Raw genomic sequence first — 20,052 nt, forward strand, 5'->3', positions numbered from 1 at the left:
TACTCGGAAAAAAGCCTTCTATATTAAAAAGTATCACCTTTACATGTACAGGCATTAGTTATGGATGACTGTTTCCAAATCTTGAGTCCTTATAACTCTCGAGAAAGCTATGCTTCATAAAACAAGAAAACACTGGCTTCATAGAATCTTTTCCAGACCATCAGTAAAGATTTGGCCATATGTTTACTCCACATGGTTATTTTGACCTCAAATGGGCCTTAAAGGTTTTTTTTTCCCACAAACTACATTTTAATCAATAAATCTTGGAAACAAAATTAGGTTTCACAACTGGATGTGTTCCTGTGCTGGTATAAGCTGATATATGTGCCCCTGCTGTGTACTGTGTAATGGCTGTGTCTGATCATGAAGAGCTGCTCCAGTTCATGGTTGCCATATACTATATCTCCTGGCCAGGGGAGGACACAAAAGAGAATATGCATTTATTACAGCAACTATACTATAAAACTCTACTGTTTTAAAATCTTTTAAATAAGAGTATTTCACAATATAAGCCCCCTATCTCACATTTGTAGTAAATTATTGTCACAGCAGCACAAAGTATTAAAATGCATGTGTTGCTGATAGGAAATGACTGTTTTTGCCTCTTTATTGCTTTTGCTCCTACCTGAAAAAAAAAAGTGTTTATTCATTTGCAAAAAAGCGCTGCTTTCTCCCTCTAGCCTCTTGCATTTGTTTGATCTGCAAAAGGGTGACAGGCTAAAATCTGGTTTAGTTTAAGTGGTGATTTAATCATGGCTCAGAATTAGCCTAGTTTAAGACCTTAGGACCTAGCTTCACAGATATTACAGTTTCTGGACTACAAAGAAGTAAATTGAGAAACTATTCATTTGAGCACATTTCTTTTCAATACCTATAGTAACATCAAAAAACAGATATTCTTGATGTCTGAATAGTTAAAATTGTCAAGGATCATTGATAAGGATCATTTAGAATTTTTTGAGGATATGTTTTTTTTTCCTTTAGATATGTTACCTTTGTGACAATATGTGTAAAATTCGATTTTAGGACAATTTGATAAATGGTGGTCTTAAAGGAATATTTTAAATGCACTTCAAATATTGAAAAATAAAACTAGTAATATTCTTAATTATTGGCAGACATGTAATATCATTATTAAAATTTTTGTGCCACTTCTCTTTGATGTGATTTTTTCAAAATTTGCACTTCAGCACAATAAGACATACAATATTACCTTGAAAAATAGAAGAATACAAGAACCCATTGAATGTCCTGTTAAAAAGAGAAAATATATTCATTAACAATATTATCATAACAGATTAGTAAATATTTTACTACGTGTTTTTCCTAAAACATTTTTTCACACTTTAAGGAGTTTTTTTTTTTTATATCAATATGAAGTATTTTCCCTTTTCTAAAAAACAAAAAAAAGTACAGAAAAATATATATTAATATTATGTATTATTATATATATATTACATGTGCAAAGTATAGTTAAGTGTCGTATGACATAAAGTGCCATGCCTTTTATTGTGATCGTTTTATACATTTATTAAGTTTAACACTTTGTAAAATATTTTAACATATATCTAAATGTCACCAAATTAGGTCATAAGGGTTATTGTAAAGTCAGTATATGTGACCCCTTCATGGAAGGAAAAACAAAATGATCAAATGTCAGTGCATATAATACAGTTTTTGTTAATTTACTAGATAGGACTCTCTTAACGATTTTAACAGCTTAAACATTCTTTTAGGTATAATGCAATTTAGTTTTATATATAGAATTTCACCCTCCTTAAAGTGGTATATAGTTGCAGGGTTTATTTAATAGAAATCAGCAGCTTAAGCCGTTAAAAGATATCCTGGAGAATATTAGCAAAGTGAAAGCAAATTTATGTGGTGAGAATAAAGTTCCATTCTTTTGCTAAACTTTGAGTCTGACCCTATAAAATGTTAAATCAGGAAGGCAAAACAATCTCCTCCCTTTAAATAATTGTAAGCATTTCGCTAAATTAATGCGCCCAGTTGATTGTATAAATTAAATTGGTGATAAAACTTGGGAAATTGTTGGAAGGCATCTTGAATAAATTATCACCCGGGCTATACTTCTCCAGGAGGTACCTTTTTATCTCCTATTTAAATTGAAGTGAAAAGTCTGGGTAACTGCTGAAAATGAAGGCATTTCTACCAAGCTTCGTCTAATAAATGCTTTATAGCCCTTGCCTGTGCAATAGCTGTGATCTCAGAAAAAAGCTTGGCATGAAACTGTTTGATAGTTATAATGGGGTTCTAAAACTGGCATTAAATAAAAACAAATCACTCACAATAAAACCGTTTTAGAAGTTTATTGGTTGTAGAAATTATTTTTTTCTTCGCCATAATGTCCAGATTTTTTTCACCTTTTTAAACAGTTTGTTAAATTGTGCAACGTTAAGTGAGTCTTAGTAGAAGTCATTACTTTTCCAAGCCACTTGGACTATGTATTGTGGGTTGTAAACCTGTGGTGCTTTTTTTAATTACATTACACTTCAGAATTTTTCTTATTTTCTTTATAACATTCTTATCTGTTTGTATTCTTAGAATGGGTTTAGAAGCTCTTGTGGAGTCGTATGCATTTTGGAGACCTTCTTTGAGGACCCTCACATTTGAAGACATTCCTGGTATGACTAAACAAGGTAAAGCTTGAGATATTTATATCTTCTAGTAATAAGAACGGTCAGGAAGTAATATTACCCCTTGTCCGTATCAGCTGATGAGAAATCATAGACATGATGAGTTTTAACACTTGGGCTTGGGTGACCATGTTAATTATAGGATTGCTTTCCACTAACGTGGCGAAAGGGGTCATAGGCCTCCTTAAGTGTCAAGCTCTGGGTGAAATTGTAAACTCCGTGGCTATCTGGGAAATAGATTATCTTTTCCTGCATATGTAAATTTACTCTGTGCTTGTTAATCTTTATTAGCTAGAGTAAAGAATGTTCTATTGTTCAGAGTTTTGCTGTAGTCAGAATTATTAGTTGCAATATTTGTATATTGTATCTTTTAAGATGGTGGCAGTATATTGGTGCATTAAAGCTATTTTTTCAACTTTGCCAAGGAATTTTTCAAACATGACCTATGTATAGTATATGTAGCGTAAACCTACGCACATAAGACGTGGATGTGTATTTTTTACTATGAAAAAGTCATAACATCATAATTACTGCTAACCCCCCCCCCCCCGTAAATGCTTCTTAAAGGGTTTGTCTTGTCTGTACAGCCCATTGAAACATACCGTATTCTGTATGGTGTGCTGGGGTCTCCTAATTAGCATCACTTGTAAGCTAGAGCTGAAAGCTATGTCATTAGCAGCTCTCCCTCTGATTTTAACAGCCACTAAAGTACTTACACATGAGTGCCCTCTTGATAGCAGCTAATTTCGGAGATTCCTAGTAGCATCTAGCCCCTTCTAGCGAAAGCCAATATATCAATGAGGGCAGTAGCTTTTTATACAAGAATAGAATTCTGTTTGGCGTATTAGTTGATCTCGCAATGTGAAAAAAAGCTATTCAGACTGGGCAATCACTGCAACAAGCGTTTAACTATTTCCTTTTTCCCTTACATTAAATTGACTTCAATTTTATGTACGGAAGGCTGTTAATACATATCCAAGCAGAATGCTAATGCATAATATTGACACTAAACATTTTAATTTAAATCACCATTCCAACTTTAAATTGGTAAAACTAAAATTATTTACAACGCATTTGTCCAATCTGATATCAGCTTCCTGTTACACAAATCTCTGCAAATTAAGATGTAAATTGACAAAATTGCTAAAAGAACAGTAAACTTATCTCTATCCTCTAAAACAATGTTGATACTTGATAGACATTAATACTTGTATGAGTATTGATCTTGTATCAGCCATGTGCTTGAAATGAACCTCATTTTTTAGAAATATTCCCCTTTAAAAAAATGCAGATTTTCATTCTGTTAAGCAGTATATCACCTTTTCCATTTTCATTCTGCTTGACATGGGCCTGTCAAATATAAAATACAGATCATACACTTTTTTTCTTAAATTTCACAGCACGGTATGTCATTCTATCAGGATTAATGCTAAAATGAAATCATCACATCTGGCCCATCCATATATTAGATTCAATGAAGTGATGATAGTCAGTTAATGATCAACACTTGGCGGGAACTTCTATACAGATGGACTTGATTTGGGCAATTTTGCTGTTAATTCTGATGAAACAGTATGATCTGTCATGAATTACTGATTTATATATTACAAAAATATTTAACTATGATACGAGAATCCTAATACTTAACACATTGATAAGGTCCAGCTCCAAGCTTTTATGTTCTATAACCATTAGGGCCAATAGAAATTGGTTGATGAGAGAGTTGGCAGTCTAGATGTTTGAAACATTTTGTAAAATAAACGATTATACACGATTATTTTTAGACACTATTACTTTTTATTTTTATTGATAAAATATGCAAATTAAAAAATATGTTGCTATGAATTACAATAGTGATGTTTAAGATGTGAAGAGATAATATCAAGGTTGTTTGAGTGTCCCTTTATTATAACTCTATGCACTAAAGAATATGCTTATACTTATAAGAGAAAATATATAAAACTATTACCACTTTTTGCACAGAAAAATGGTAATTGATTTTCATTTTTTTTGCCACTCTTGCCACTTTTCTTAAAAAATTGGGCAGAGCTTAGCTGAATCTGGCAGAACCAATAATGATCCAACATATTCCCCATAATTTCGGTAAAATATATTTGCATCTTACTTTCGCAAGCTCCTGTATAATATATTAACTGTCTTAATAAATTCTGCTCTAGTGATCAATGACTTAAAATAATTTAAAATAATTTAACCCTTTATTTACAATCTTGACAAGCATAGGCTATGACTATTAACCCCTTCATGACCAGAGCTTTTTCGGTTTAGCGTTTTCGTTTTTCGCTCCCCTCCTTCCCAGAGCCATAAGTTTTTAATTTTTTCCATAAATATGGCCATGTGAGGGCTTAATTTTTGCAGGACGAGTTGTACTTTTGAACAACATCATTGGTTCTAGCACATTGTGTACTCAAAAATGTGAAAAAAATTCCAAGTGCCGTGAAGTTGCCAAAAAAATGCAATCCCACACTTGTTTTTTGTTTGGCCTTTTTTCTAGGTTCACTAAATGCTAAAACTGACATGCAATTATGATTCTCCAGGTCATTACGAGTTCATAGACATCAAACATGTCTAGTTTTTTTTTTTATCTAAGTGGTGAAAAAAAATTCCAAAGTTTGCTAAAAAAACAATTGCACAATTTTCCGATACCTGTAGCGTCTCCATTTTTTCATGATCTCGGGTTGGGTGAGGGCTTATTTTCTGCATGCCTAGCTGACATTTTTAATCATACAACTTTTGTGCACATATGTTCTTTTGATCTCCCGTTATTGCATTTTAATGCAATGTCGTGGTGACCAAAAAAACATAATTCTGGTATTTCGATTTTTTTTCTTGCTACTCCGTTTAGCGATCAGGTTTATCCTTTTTTTATTGATAGATTGGGCAATTCTGAAAGAAGTGATAAAAAATATGTGTAGGTTTGATTTTATTTTTATTGTTTTATTTTGAATGGGGCAAAAGTGGAGTGATTTAAACTTTTATAGTTTTTCTATTTTTTATATTTCTAAACCTATTATTCTTTAAGTTTTGGCATGCTTCAATAACGTCCATGGGAGGCTAGGAGGCTAGAAGCTGCCACAACTTGATCGGCTCTGCTACATAGAGGCAATGCTCAGATCGCCTCTATGTAGCAGAATTACTGCACTGCTGTGAGTGCCGACCACAGGGTGGCACTCATAGCAATCCAGCATCAACAACCATAGAGGTCTCAAGGAGACCTCTGGTTGTTATGCTGATGAACCGATGACCCCCGATCACGTGACGGGGGTCAGCAGTGTGTTTATTTCCGGCCTGATGGCCGGAAGCGCACGTTAACTGCCACTGTCAGAGTTTGACAGAGACATTTAACAGAGACATTTAACTAGTTAATAGCCACGGGCCGATCGCGATTCTGCCTGCGGCTATTGCGGGCACATGTCAGCTGTTCAAAACAGCTGACATGTCCCGGCTTTGATGCGGGCTCACCACCGGAGCCCACATCAAAGCGGGGGTACTGCCATTGGACGTACTATCCCATCCAGTGGCAGTAAGGGGTTAAGTTGGCAGGATCTGGAAATATAAGTTTGTTATATATTACTCAGTTTTACTGGAATGTCCTCATATGAAGAATTAATATAATGCATAAACCCTTATTATTCCCGACTTTACACATCGTTACATAAAATAGTTCCAAATTATTCACACCTCATCTTGATTCTTTAACCCCTTTATGACTTTTGATGTATCCATACATCCAGGTCAGTAGGTACTTACGTATGGATACATCATATCTTTAATGCGGCACCTCGACCATAGGCACCTGGAGTTGTCAACTACAATTGCTATGACTGGTGTGATCGGACAATGATGTTGATTGCATCAGAGTGTACAGATGCGATTTGACCCGACAGTGACCTCCCTGTACTTCAAGATTCTAGCTGCAAACATGTACAGGGCGGTCATTGTGTGGTTCTGTGCGCTGTGCTGCACCTTGTGGTGCCACAGACTTTTTAAAGCCTGTGCCATCACTGCTGGTGCTGTTGCTGAAGAAGAAAGAAGACCTTATTGATCATTCCCTGATCCATTCCTGATCTTTCCTAATCCACCTCAATCCTCCTCTCCCCTCTTTTCCCCTCTTTTTCCTTACTCCCCACCCCCTTCTGCCGTCAAGCGTCAGATTGCTCGATTTGTGGCATGTTTTTTCTTTTTTGTGTGTCCTGCAGCTGCTGAGCACTGATCACTGACACAAATCACAGAATCGCACACATGCTCGCGGTTTCAAGTATTTTTTTGGCCCTGTCTATTTTTTCACCCCCCTTTCCACCACCTCTGTGCATGTGTTCTGCAGTCGCCGAATGCTGATCAGTGACACAAATCACTGATCCTCACTAGTGTTGAGCGATACCGTCCGATACTTGAAAGTATCGGTATCGGAAAGTATCGGCCGATACCGGCAAAGTATCGGATCTAATCTGATACTGATACCCGATACCAATACAAGTCAATGGGACACCAAGTATCGGACGGTATCCTGTATGGTTCCCAGGGTCTGAAGGAGAGGAAACTCTCCTTCAGGCCCTGGGATCCATATCAATGTGTAAAAGAAAGAATTAAAATTAAAAATACGGATATACTCACCCTCCGACGCAGCCTGGACTTTACCGCCGTAACCGGGAGCCGTTGTACCTAAGAATGCGCGCTTGAAGGGTCTTAGATGATGTCACGGCACTCTGATTGGTCCGTAGCGGTCGCGTGACCGCTACGCGACCAATCACAAAGCAGTGACGTCACCTAAGGTCTTTCAAGCGCTTGAAATACCTTAGAAGACGTCCGCAGCTTCTGATTGGTCACGTAGCGGTCGCGTGACCGCTACGCGACCAATCACAAAGCAGTGACGTCACCTAAGGTCTTTCAAGCGCTTGAAAGACCTTAGGTGACGTCACTGCTTTGTGATTGGTCGCGTAGCGGTCACGCGACCGCTACGGACCAATCAGAGCACCGTGACGTCATCTAAGGCCCTTCAAGCGCATATTTTTAGGTACAACGGCTCCCGGTTACGGCGGTAAAGTCCAGGCTGCGTCGGAGAGGTGAGTATATATAAAAAATAGGGATATACTCACCTCTCCAACGCAGCCTGGACTTTACCGCCGTAACCGGGAGCCGTTGTACCTAAAAATGCGCACTTGAAAGACCTTAGGTGACGTCACTGCTTTGTGATTGGTCGCGTAGCGGTCACGCAACCGCTACGGACCAATCAGAGCGCCGTGACGTCATCTAAGGCCCTTCAAGCGCGCATTTTTAGGTACAACGGCTCCCGGTTACGGCGGCAAAGACCTGGCTGCGTCGGAGAGGTGAGTATATCCCTATTTTTTATTTTAATTCTTTCTTTTACACATTGATATTAATCCCGATACCGATTCCCGATACCACAAACGTATCGGATCTCGGTATCGGAATTCCGATACCCGCAAGTATCGGCCGATACCCCATACTTGCGGTATCGGAATGCTCAACACTAATCCTCACTCATGCTTGCTTTTTTCAAGGATTGCTTTTGTCCCTGTCTATTTTGCTCCTCTCCATTGCAGTACTCCGTGTGTACGTCCTACAGCTACTGGGCCGCTGTTCAGATACTCATCACTGATTAGTGTCTGTGCTCACTTTTGGCAAGGACTATTTTCCATGTCAGTTTTTTTAGCCCCTTTAGCCCCTTTTTTAGCCCCTTTTTGTACCACATTCGTGTGTGCATCCTACAGCCATCAAGCGCTGATCACTGATACACATCAGTGATCTGCCTCCAGTTGTTTGTTTTTGTGTGAAAAATAATAAAAAAATAATTATTTAGATTAGTTGATAGGACTAAATTAAGGACAATAAAAATATTAAAAATATACTGTAGCAATCGCGGTCTACTACAGTATTTTTAATTAATTGAGCCAAGGTTAGTGTCAGATAGTAAAGAGTAATGAAAATAACATGACCATGTGCTGATAGGAGTGGGTGGATCGTGCTGACAAATTTCCTTTAACTCTGAGCATGAGCCTTGATAAAGTCTTAAAAGTTCAAGGGTACAAACCCCAGTAAATGTTTTACACTCTAACTCTGTCCCCCCAAAGAGGAATATTATTTACTTTTACAACACATTAAGCTTGAAAACAGCCGACTAACTCCTTCTACGACTGTATGCTTCTTAAAATGCAGTCACTAAAACAGGTCGGATACTGTTTGTGTAAATATAAAAATGAATAGAGTACAGTTACATGGTAAAGGTACGCATATCTTTTCAATAACGTTTTTTCATATAGCTCATTCCTGACATTGAACAAAATAGTTAATCAAATATCAGGTCCCTGTGTACGATACGTTGACAAGAGCTGAGCCCGAATTGGATTGTTATTATGACTTTAACTAAATTGATATCATAGAATATAAATTGGTTGCAAATTGAGATGATTGATTTGATTGGTGGAGAATCGACTTTGAATCAAATTTCCAGAAATGCATAGGTTCCCATGTATTCGATCAATTTGTAATATAATTCATGTAGATCAGCCAACAAAATAAAATGCTTGGTGCCATTTCACACACTGATGAAGTCACAGAGTGGTATAAGGATGGTTAGGTGGGCTTACCCATAATTCCTCACAGCTATTTTATCGCTTGGTTTAGAGCAGCTAATCTGGGGAGACGATCACAGCCAATATGAAAAATGAGGGCTGGCCCATCCATGCCATCCATGTTTCAGAGTGTGGAGCTTATTCTCACAGCTTGTTCTCATAGGGACAGAAAAAGGCCAAAAATGGACTGTGTTGTATTACTGAACTTTTGCTGCAGTGCATGGAAAATGTGATTGGTTGTCAGTCTGTGAATAATATGTCTCTAAAACACTTCCATAAATTGCGACATTGCATACTGTGGCTCTCTCCTCCCTTTGCCTCTCTGCCATTCATCTACCAATGAGGGCCGATTTATAGAAGCCCATATCGTAGAAAGATACACTGACATCCATGTGTGACATCTCAAACAAGCTTCATATGATGGACCACCTTCTATACACTTTCTGATAAACCAGTACTACAATGGGGAAACGTGTCGGCGCTTCATCGCGGTAAACTGGTAACTATGTGTGTAAAGACGTTCTGGTTCACGGTTGTATTCCCCAATAGTATACCCTCAGTAAGTGCCTGTGTAGTCCAATGTAAGGGAGAAAACATGGTCTTAGCTTGGTATTCTCTAGTAGAAGCCCCATAGCTATGATGCATCCTGTATAGCAGAAGAGGTGGTGTAATTTGGTGACTTTCATTAGACTGATAAAGGGTTACAAAACTCTAAGTGTTGTTGCGATAATTGTCACTTCATGTCAAAAAGCCACAAAGGTGTGGAAATTAGATATGAAAACAAACCAATAAAATTACTTGTGCATATTAGTGCCTATTGTTGTGTGGTTTCTTTACTGTATATGACTTTACAAAATAGCTGAATTAGGAAGCACAGCATCCACTCCAGATGAACCAGCACCTTCTTGAACACTCATTTTTGGCTAGGGTGTGAAACGCAAATGGTTCTATTACATAATAACACATCTCTTGCCTGTCTGCTCAATGTGTTTTATAGTACTAGACTATACTGCTGCCGACAGTCCTGATGTTGCTTGTCCTACACTGCCAGTCATCTCCTTGAAGGCCCGGTCCTATTTCTCTACTCTATGGCTTATGACATTACCACTGCCAATGCACATGCACAACCTTTACAGCCACACAATCCCTGGCTACACATTGTGTTTTCTAGTGATAGACTATGCTGCTGATGCAATTATACTCTCTTGATGGTACAAAAACATCAAACAGCTCAAAAAATAGGGCTAATTGTTTTTTAAATGGATTGTTCACAACAATAAGCCATTACTTTTTCACTTTGAAAACAGCTAGCCTCTTCCCGCTATCTTCAAAAGGTATAATTTTTGTAATTGTTTTTTTGTTTTGAGAAGAGCAAATCTGTTATGAATCCCATAAAAGGGATAATTTTTCACTACTAGTTGAGAAGCCATTACTTCTTAACTTTGAAAAGTGCTGACCACACTGGTTTGTATTAAAGAGCTCAAAAGGGGTTCAATACAATCCTAGGAGACCTCCAAATGTTATGAACCTATTTTCAGGACAATTAAAGGGAATCTGTCACCCCCTGGTATGCTTTAAATCTATTACTATAGTCATACAGGTGATAGAATTGTTAAAATAGTCCTACCTGTATACCTCTTAGCTTCAGTCTTGTTGCTGAGAAATAGACTTTTAATTTTTTATGTTGATTCGCTCTTCCAGACACCGTGGAGTGCAGTGTCTGGAAGAAAACTCTACCTCCGGTGTTGTGTACCACCCCCTCCCATGCACATCACAGTGCCATGTGACGTGCATTTGTGGCGCCAGAATCCCGCGCTTGCACCATGCACTCACGCGACTATGAGTACCATTTCCGCTCTGCTTTGGGCATTGGCTGCCTTGTTCTTCTGCACTGAACTAGCAGTGACTCGTCGGCGCCTGTGCAGAAGAATGGTGATGATACTGCCCAAAGCAGGGCGGAAAAGGTACTCATAATCACGCCAGTGTAGGGCGCAGGTGCAGGATTCCTTTTAAAGGCTTTGCGGCATTGTGATTTGCAGTAAATAAATTTGGGGGATATTTTGTTGAAGTCTGCAAATTTGTCTTTCAAATGGCTTGATCATTTCTAGCTAGAATATTTGCTGATTATGGTGTTTACTAAATGTAAGATTTTTTTCTTTTAATTAATTCTTTTTTCTCTTCCTATTAGTGTTGAGCATTCCGATACCGCAAGTATCGGGTATCGGCCGATACTTGCGGGTATCGGAATTCCGATACCAAGATCCGATACTTTTGTGGTATCGGGAATCGGTATCGGGATTAATATCAATGTGTAAAAGAAAGAATTAAAATAAAAAATAGGGATATACTCATCTCTCCGACGCAGCCTGGACTTTACCGCCGTAACCGGGAGCCGTTGTACCTAAAAATGCACGCTTGAAGGGCCTTAGATGACGTCACGGCGCTCTGATTGGTCCGTAGCGGTCGCGTGACCGCTACGTGACCAATCACAAAGCAGTGACGTCACCTAAGGTCTTTCAAGCGCTTGAAAGACCTTAGGTGACGTCACTGCTTTGTGATTGGTCGCGTAGCGGTCACGCGACCGCTACGCGACCAATCAGAAGCTGCGGACGTCTTCTAAGGTCTTTCAAGCGCTTGAAAGACCTTAGGTGACGTCACGGCTTTGTGATTGGTCGCGTAGCGGTCACGCGACCTCTACGGACCAATCAGAGCGCCGTGACGTCATCTAAGGCCCTTCAAGCGCGCATTCTTAGGTACAACGGCTCCCGGTTACGGCGGTAAAGTCCAGGGCGCGTCAGAGTTTGAGTATATCCCTATTTTTTATTTTAATTCTTTCTTTTACACATTGATATGGATCCCAGGGCCTGAAGGAGAGTTTCCTCTCCTTCAGACCCTGGGAACCATACAGGATACCGTCCGATACTTGGTGTCCCATTGACTTGTATTGGTATCGTGTATCGGTATCGGATTAGATCCGATACTTTGCCGGTATCGGCCGATACTTTCCGATACCGATACTTTCAAGTATCGGACGGTATCGCTCAACACTACTTCCTATTCTAAAAGCCATAACTTTTTTAACTTTTACATTTTTCCATCAACTTAGCAGTATTTTGGTCAGGACAAATTGTAGTTTTGAAGGCTCTATCCACGTTTTTGTATAATGTACTTTAAAGTGGGAACAAAAATTCTACAAGTTGGAAAATGGTAAAAAAATAAGATCTGCTATTGTCTTTTTAGTTTCTTTTTTCAATTGTGTTCAGCTTAGGCATGGAACAACTGGTCAGATAACACTGATATTTTTTAATTCGCACTTGCAATATTTTAAGTTACACAGAAATGTTGGAATTGTTTCAATTGTTATTTATTAACTATACTTATTTTCATAGCGCTATAATATTCCACCGTACTTTAAAGATATTATTATCTACGTTCTCATTGGGGCTCACAACCTAATTTCTCTATCAGAATGTCTTTGGAGTATGGGATAAAACCATAGTATCCAGAGGAGACAGATATAAACACAGGGAGAACCTACAAACTCCCTGCAGATGTTGTCCTTGGTGAGATTTGAAACCACAGCCTCAGCATCGCAAGACTATAGAGCTAACCACTGTGCTGCCTTGGATATTATCTGTCCAGGATGACTAATGTTGACACTAAAAGAATAGCTCTTGCTAAAACATTTAATAGGATATGCACTTCAGTTTAATTTAATACTTTTCAGATTACGCTGTTCTACAGATTTTCAAAAGTTGTCGGGTTCAGTTATAAAATGAGCGATTTCTTAATGATTTTGACCACCAGAATTCAAATCTGACAATGAAAATTTTTAGTTGGATCTTGTTTCTATGATATCAAAGAGCTTTTTTTTTACTGCTACATATAATTAATACATTAAAATGTTGGTACTTTGAAACAATATAAACAACTACAGAAATTGCACTACAAAATTTGGTCTTCATTCTTTTTTGCTTGTCTCTTGTACTTCTACTGTACATCGGATTATCTTTTACAATTGTCCAAAAGTAATCTGCAAGCATTATTGGATTCAATTTTCCTTGATATATTTTTTCCAGAGCCGCAATATCTTGGTGAAATCTCTCACTGTGTTTGTCACTCACTGCTCCGCAGCTTTGTGGAAAAAACATAGATGTAAATGTAAGAAATTAATCTTTAAGGACATATCACAGCCAAGATCCTTATATGTTTTGAGGATATTTTCTACCAACTCTACATAGTTGTCTACTCTTGACTTTCTCAAAAAATTTGTTACCACTATTGCGAATGCTACCTATACAGCCTTTTCCTTGCCCTGCAACAAATAGAGAAACTCTTCATCTTGAAAAAGCTTACGATCCTTACTTTATCTTTGCTTCACTCAACCTTAGAAATTTATCAATGAGATACTTGAATACAAGTTCTGGATGCAGGACATTTTTACTTGTTGGCTGAAGTGAATATCAGAGGCGCCAGTCTCTTTTATTGTATTGATATTCTCTTCCACAACTATCCCACTCAAAGAAAGCAGAAGTACTTTGTGTATCCACACTGGATGCCAAGTAAACGGGCAAACACCTTTAAGTCAACAGAGAGGGGCTGCAAATGTTGGTCATATTTCAGGCACCTCAAGACCTGTTTAATGCTGTCATAGGTTTCTTTCATGTGGACTGCATAACCACTGAAGTTGAAGGTACCATAATACCATTATGCAGCAAGACAGCTTTTAAGCTTGTTTTGGACAAATCGATGAAGAGCTTTCATTCCTCTGGATTATGACTTATCTTCAGAGATTCCATTAAACTATTGATGTTGTTGCATGCCACAAGATCATCCTCCATGAAGAAGTTTCGGACAATATCTTTATCATGGTTGTGGAACAAATAAATCAGAACATCGCTCGCTAGGGGACTCCACTGCTGTAGCCAGGAACCTAAAAGCTCAGCCTTGCTCTTGGGCAGATCTAAATCTTTAACAATATTGTTTAGTTCACTTTGTGTTATAAGGTGAGGCTCAGTTAAGGTTGCTGACGGAAAGTTTGACTCATGAAAGGAAGATGCTGCATGACACCAAGTTTCCTCTTCCTCACAAAAATGTTTCTGGTGCTTTTGGAACTGGCAGTTCTTCTGCATGTGCAGATGGATACTGTAATGTCCACTTCTTCTTTCATGAAACTCCTTTCCTAATGGGAGGCACTATGCAGAAACAGCAATTGGTAGCGTGATAGGTTGGCTCTATCCAGATCATTGGGACTACAAAAGGCATAGATTGCCTCTTCCAATGCAAATACTGGGTAAGACGTGATGCACATCTATTGCAGCATATGGGTGGAGTCCAACACTTATCCTGAGGTCTTATTCTGCAGCCAAAATATAGGTTGTAGGCTTTCCTTAATGTAGCAAAAGTTATTTGCAATGCAAGAATGAGGCATAACTGAAAAAACATATAGAAACGTGTAATATGTTAAGAAATTAAGCTAAGAAATCCTAAAACTGTATATCTTACACAGAGTATTTATAAAAGTAGGTGATGCAACTGTAATTAGGATTACATAATCAAAGCTGAGTTGATGTTTTTTGATTGGTCACCCTGAGATGATAGAATACTGAAGGCTTAATAGACTAAGTAGATGATGTAATGGACTAGCTATTAACAATGTAATAATGATGATGAAATAATAAAGACACAATTTTTCTATAAGCCTGCATGAAAGGTGTCATAAGTAATTACAAACTTCTCCGGATCTTGAAAATTAGAGCCAATCAGCAAATTTTAGCATCATTTTCATTTTCAGCACCACAAAATTAGTTAAGTTCAACTGTTTTCGTCTATGAACCAATTTTTCTGTAGAACAGTGTTACACAGGCATGACTTTAGAAACCTGATACATGAGGATTCTGTCTGATCAATTTAGTTCTTTATGCACTTACATAGCTATAGTGTAAACAGGACAATTAAATGCATTGCTCATTAAGGTCTCAAATCTACATACAGGGAAAACCCACAAATATCAACTAAGTGTGATTGTGGTTGCAGAGAACCACATTTAAGCTATGGCTGAAGTTCACCCTTAAAACAATGCTAAGTATAACTTTACCACACTTTTTTTGCCTTGTAAATTTTTTTTGTTAAATTGAAAAGAAGAAAATTCTACAAGTGTAAATCATGTGAAATGATATATTTCATTTGCCATGCTTAAAAATATGGCCATAGAGCCTTAATCCAAAAGATCTCTAAGTTTTCATATAAGGGAAGCAAGTAGTATGTGTGGAAACAAATAGTACCTCCCCTAGAAGTAGTGCTATGATTTTCTTTTCAATGCATCTAAATATCCTTAAAGAGTAACTATCATTTTTATTTAATAAATCAATGAAAATAAGCAGCTTTGTAATGTATCTTATCAGAGCATTTTACTTCTTTCTCCTCCCGGATTGATTTTTCACTCTTGATTTGTGGGTGAAATGGGAATTACAGTGGTTTGCAGAAATATTCACCCCCTTGTCTTTTTGCCTATTTTGATTCATTGCAACCTTTGTTTAAATATTTTTGCAATCCGATTTGTATGAGATTGCATCAGCACTAGTCTAAATTGGTGACGTGAAGTGAGAAAAATATAGGCATAAATTAAACTTATGGGATCAATTATCTAAAAATCGGCATGTCATCACTTTTGCGATGACACCCTTAAAAATGTCTGGTGCAAGCAATTACCTTCATAAGTCATGCTTAGTGAAAGTAAGTCCACAAGTGTGCAATCTAAGTGTCACATGGTCTGTCAGTATGTCAGTATATACACACCTTTTCCGAAAGGCGACAGAGGCTACAACACCATTAAGCAAGAGGCACCACTAACCAAATACCACCATTAAGGCTAAGGAGATCACCACACAAGTCATGGGACAAAGTAGTTGTGAAGTACAAGTTCATGTTGGGTTTTAAAAAATATCCCAAACTCTGATAATCCCCAGTAACTCTATCAAATCCATTGTCTTCAAATGCAAAGAACATGGTACCACAACAAACTTGTCAAGAGAGGGCCAGCCACCAAAACTCTCAGCCTGGACATGGAGGGCATTAGTCAAAGAGGAGGCACAGAGACCAAAGGTAACCCAGAAGGAGCTGCAGAGTTCCTATGCAGATACTGGAGTATTTATCCATATGACCACAATAAGCCGTACACTTCATAGATGTGGCCTTTATAGATTTGCTAAAAGACACGTGAGAGGCTCCCCAAATGTGTATACGAAGGTGCTGTGGACAGATGAGGCCAAAATTTCACTTTTTTTCCACCAAGGTAAACGCTATGTCTGGCACCCAACCAACGCAGCTCATCATACCAAGAACACTATCCCCACAGTGAAACATTGTGGTGACTGGAAAAATGGTGTGAGTTGAGGGGAAGATGAATGGTGTGAAATGCAGGAATATTCTTGAGCAAGATCTGATTCAGTCAGTGATTTGAGACTGGAATGGAGGTTCACATTCCAACAGGACAATGACCCAAAGCAACACTCGAGTGGTTTAAAGTGAAACATGTAAATGTTTTACAGTGGCCTAGTCAAAGCCCAGACCTTAATCCAATTGAAAATCTGTAGTCAGACTTGAAGATTGCTGTTCACTAGAGTAAACTATCTAACTTAAAGGAGCTAGAGCAGTTTTACCTTGAGTAATAGGCAAAAATCCAGTGGCAAGATGTTTAAAGCTCATAGAGACTTATCCAAAGTGACTTGCGACTATAATTGCCACAAAAGAAGGCTTAACAAAGTGCTGACTTTAGAGTGGTGAATAGTTATGCACACTGAAGTTTTCAGTTATTACTTGCATAGGAGATAACAGTAAGTGCTTTTAAAATTCTATGGAGAGGGGACAGGATAGGTGCTAGAGGCAGACATAGACATACCTAGGTAAGTTCTTCTGACACAGCAGTTACAGTTCATAATAATTTATGAGCAACAATTGTCATCATCTTTCTCAGCAATGTGAAGATCTGTGTTAGGTGAAGACCGATATTACCTAAGAATTGAGAATTTTGAGATCAATTCAGGAGGCACAAGCATATTTCTCTAATAAGATACTGTATATTACAAAGTGTCTTATTTTCATGTATACTAGTGACTTCTGAAAAAATAAAAAATAAACCCACAGCTACTCTTTAAAGAGGCATAGCAGGGACCCACTTCTAGTCTCCACTAGGTACACCCTCTTTTTCTATAAAAGGGGTAAGTTTTTACATACAGTAAAATCAGTTGTTAACCCTGGATCTAGCATTAGGGGTGCAATAAATAATTACAATTTACAAAATTAAATGGGTACTTGAAGATAAATAACTAGTTTATTCAAACATTCACTTATCAGGAATATTATTATTTAATAGGGAGGAAAAAACATTAAACTATAAAAATGTCAAAACATTCATGTTTCACAGTATCTATAATTATGGGTCATTACATACCGAGGGCTTTAAAAACAGGACAAGGTTATTTTTATTCATCATTATGTAAGGAACTATAAATATGAGTCATCTTAAATCTTTTTTTTGTGTTCAAATGTTTAAACAATTTCTAAATAAAATGAAAAAAAAAAACATTAAGTGTAATAATTCAAATAAAATCTGAAATATGCAGCTATATTATCCAGTTAATTTAACCTCTCCACTTTCAGGAGTGGCTCCTATTAGTCATATCCAACATTATGAGATTGTTATCGTCTTATTCAGATTCCATTACCATACGCATGGAAAGTTAACGGTGAAAAGAAAAGAAACTATTAAAAAATGCACGAAGCCAAACCAGATCATAAGTATGAATTATTTCATAAAATGTTATGTGAACTAAAGAAAAAAGTATTGCTTCTATTACTGAAAATTTGTATGATACAATAATACAAATTGACATTATTGTATCACAGTAGTTTTATGTGTGCTGTGGACTACTGTATAGATATATAAGTGTGTGGATAATTATCTAGAATAATTGGTGTAATGGTGTTATTTGCATTGTTCTTTTAGGAACTGCAGGAGCGTCCTCTTTGTTGTCTGGTTCTGGAGCAGCAGCTCATCCTCACTTATTGCCAGGTTCCCCCTGTTCTTCTCCAGCTTTCCATCTTGGAGCAAACACAGGTCAGCTTTGCAGCCTTTCGCCAGCAGATTATTCAGCCTGTGGAAGATCGAGCCTTGCACTTAACAGATATAGCACTTCTCTTGCTGAGACTTACAACAGACTTGCAAACTCAACCAGTGACACCTTTGCAACCCCAAGGACCCCTTCCTATGTTGGAATGGGGAGCGGCACTGCAGTAAATATGCCCATGGCAGGTTCTGACAATGAAAACTTTGGATGTCCCCAAACAAGCTTATCGATGCAAATTTCTGGAATGTCTCCTCAACTGCAGTATCTCATGCCTTCACCAACAAGCAATGCTTTTGGCAGTGGACAGCCACATCAAAGTTCTTACAATGCATTTAGACTTCATAGCCCATGTGCTTTGTATGGCTATAACTTCTCCACTTCCCCTAAACTAGCTTCTAGTCCTGAAAAAATTGTATCTTCTCAAGGAAATTTTTTGGGGTCTTCTCCAAGTGGAACTATGACTGATCGTCAGATTCTCTCTCCTGTGGATGGAGTTCATCTCCTTGGTGGAACAGGACAGCAAAATTTCTTTGACTCCAGAGGATTAGGGAGTCTTACACTATCAACATCTCAAGTATCTGCACATATGGTTTGATGGAAATGTTATTAAAGCGAATGTTTTCTTCAAGGAATTAACTTTTAAATTAATTTGTATTTGTTTGTAAATATGTATATAACACTAAATATAATGCACTAACTTGTTACAAATAATGTATCTTTGCATTTTTTTATTGTATTTCTTGTAGTTTGCTTTCTCACAGAATAAATAGCCAAAGTAACACAACCACTCACTTCCACTAAATAAATACGTTTCTCCACATAATTTCTAATTCATATCTTCATATTTGTTCTTATCGTAAGGTGTGAATATTATTAAAAATGGAAATTGTTGCATAAAGTGTAAGATGCTTATTTTATATTACAGTGTCAAACTATGCAAAATTAATAGGGTTGTCCACCACTTTGACAACCCTTTCTCAATTGCTATATTCTATCCTCACCTCCTGTGCTGGTGCCATTCCAGCAATGATGGCACTGGCTCTTCTAGGGCTTCAATGACATATTTATGTCACTCACGCCCTGCAGCCAATCAGTAGCCGCTCTAACTTTATTTGCACAAAACTGTCACCTGGAAGAAGTGAGATCTACTGTTGCTCTCTGACTTTCTTCGAATGTCGGTTATGTCCAAAGGATGTGAGGGTGAAAGAGCTGCTGACTGGCTACAGAGCTTTCATGGCATAAAATATTCTGTGAGCCCCGGGAGAGTCAGTGCAGTCATCCCTGGAACGGCACCGCAAGCGAGCATAGGCTGTTGTTATTTTTTTAAGGAGAATTAAAGCAGTTGAGAAGGGGTTGTCCAAGTAGTGGCCAACCCCTTTAGCTAAACTGGTGTAAGCCTGGAAGAGCACTTTCTGAAAGAGGTTCAGATAAAAGCTAAATGCACTCTCAGTATTATTTTTCATGATACAGTATATCAAGGGAAAGTAACCTATCAAAAATACAATGACAGCAAATCATTGAGATGTTTACCCATTATATGGTGTTAATCTGCAGGTTATTAGCGTTACTAACCTGTTCGGCGCCAGCAGAGCAAAATGAACGTTACTCTCCTCAGCAGCGTTCGGGTTTCATTCATGGGGGTGCCGCTGGCGTGAGTTC

The 20,052-nt window shown here is 37.8% G+C and overlaps 1 protein-coding gene across 2 annotated transcripts in view; it reads left to right on the top strand.

Moving 5' to 3' along the window:
• TBX18 (T-box transcription factor 18) overlaps window positions 1–19,288 on the top strand; it is a 67,262-nt gene extending 47,974 nt beyond the window's left edge. Inside the window, exons 7-8 of one of the 2 annotated variants that reach the window (XM_077289786.1) lie at window positions 2,563–2,657; window positions 18,273–19,288. In XM_077289786.1, the coding sequence (XP_077145901.1) occupies window positions 2,563–2,657; window positions 18,273–18,988 (811 nt within the window). In that variant the 3' untranslated portion in view covers window positions 18,989–19,288. The remainder of the gene's footprint in view (window positions 1–2,562; window positions 2,658–18,272) is intronic. The other variant, XM_077289787.1, reaches the window with a different exon arrangement.
• The last annotated feature ends 764 nt before the right edge of the window (window positions 19,289–20,052 follow it).

Source organism: Ranitomeya variabilis, chromosome 2 (genome assembly GCF_051348905.1).
Source record: "Ranitomeya variabilis isolate aRanVar5 chromosome 2, aRanVar5.hap1, whole genome shotgun sequence".
NCBI lineage: Eukaryota > Metazoa > Chordata > Amphibia > Anura > Dendrobatidae > Ranitomeya > Ranitomeya variabilis.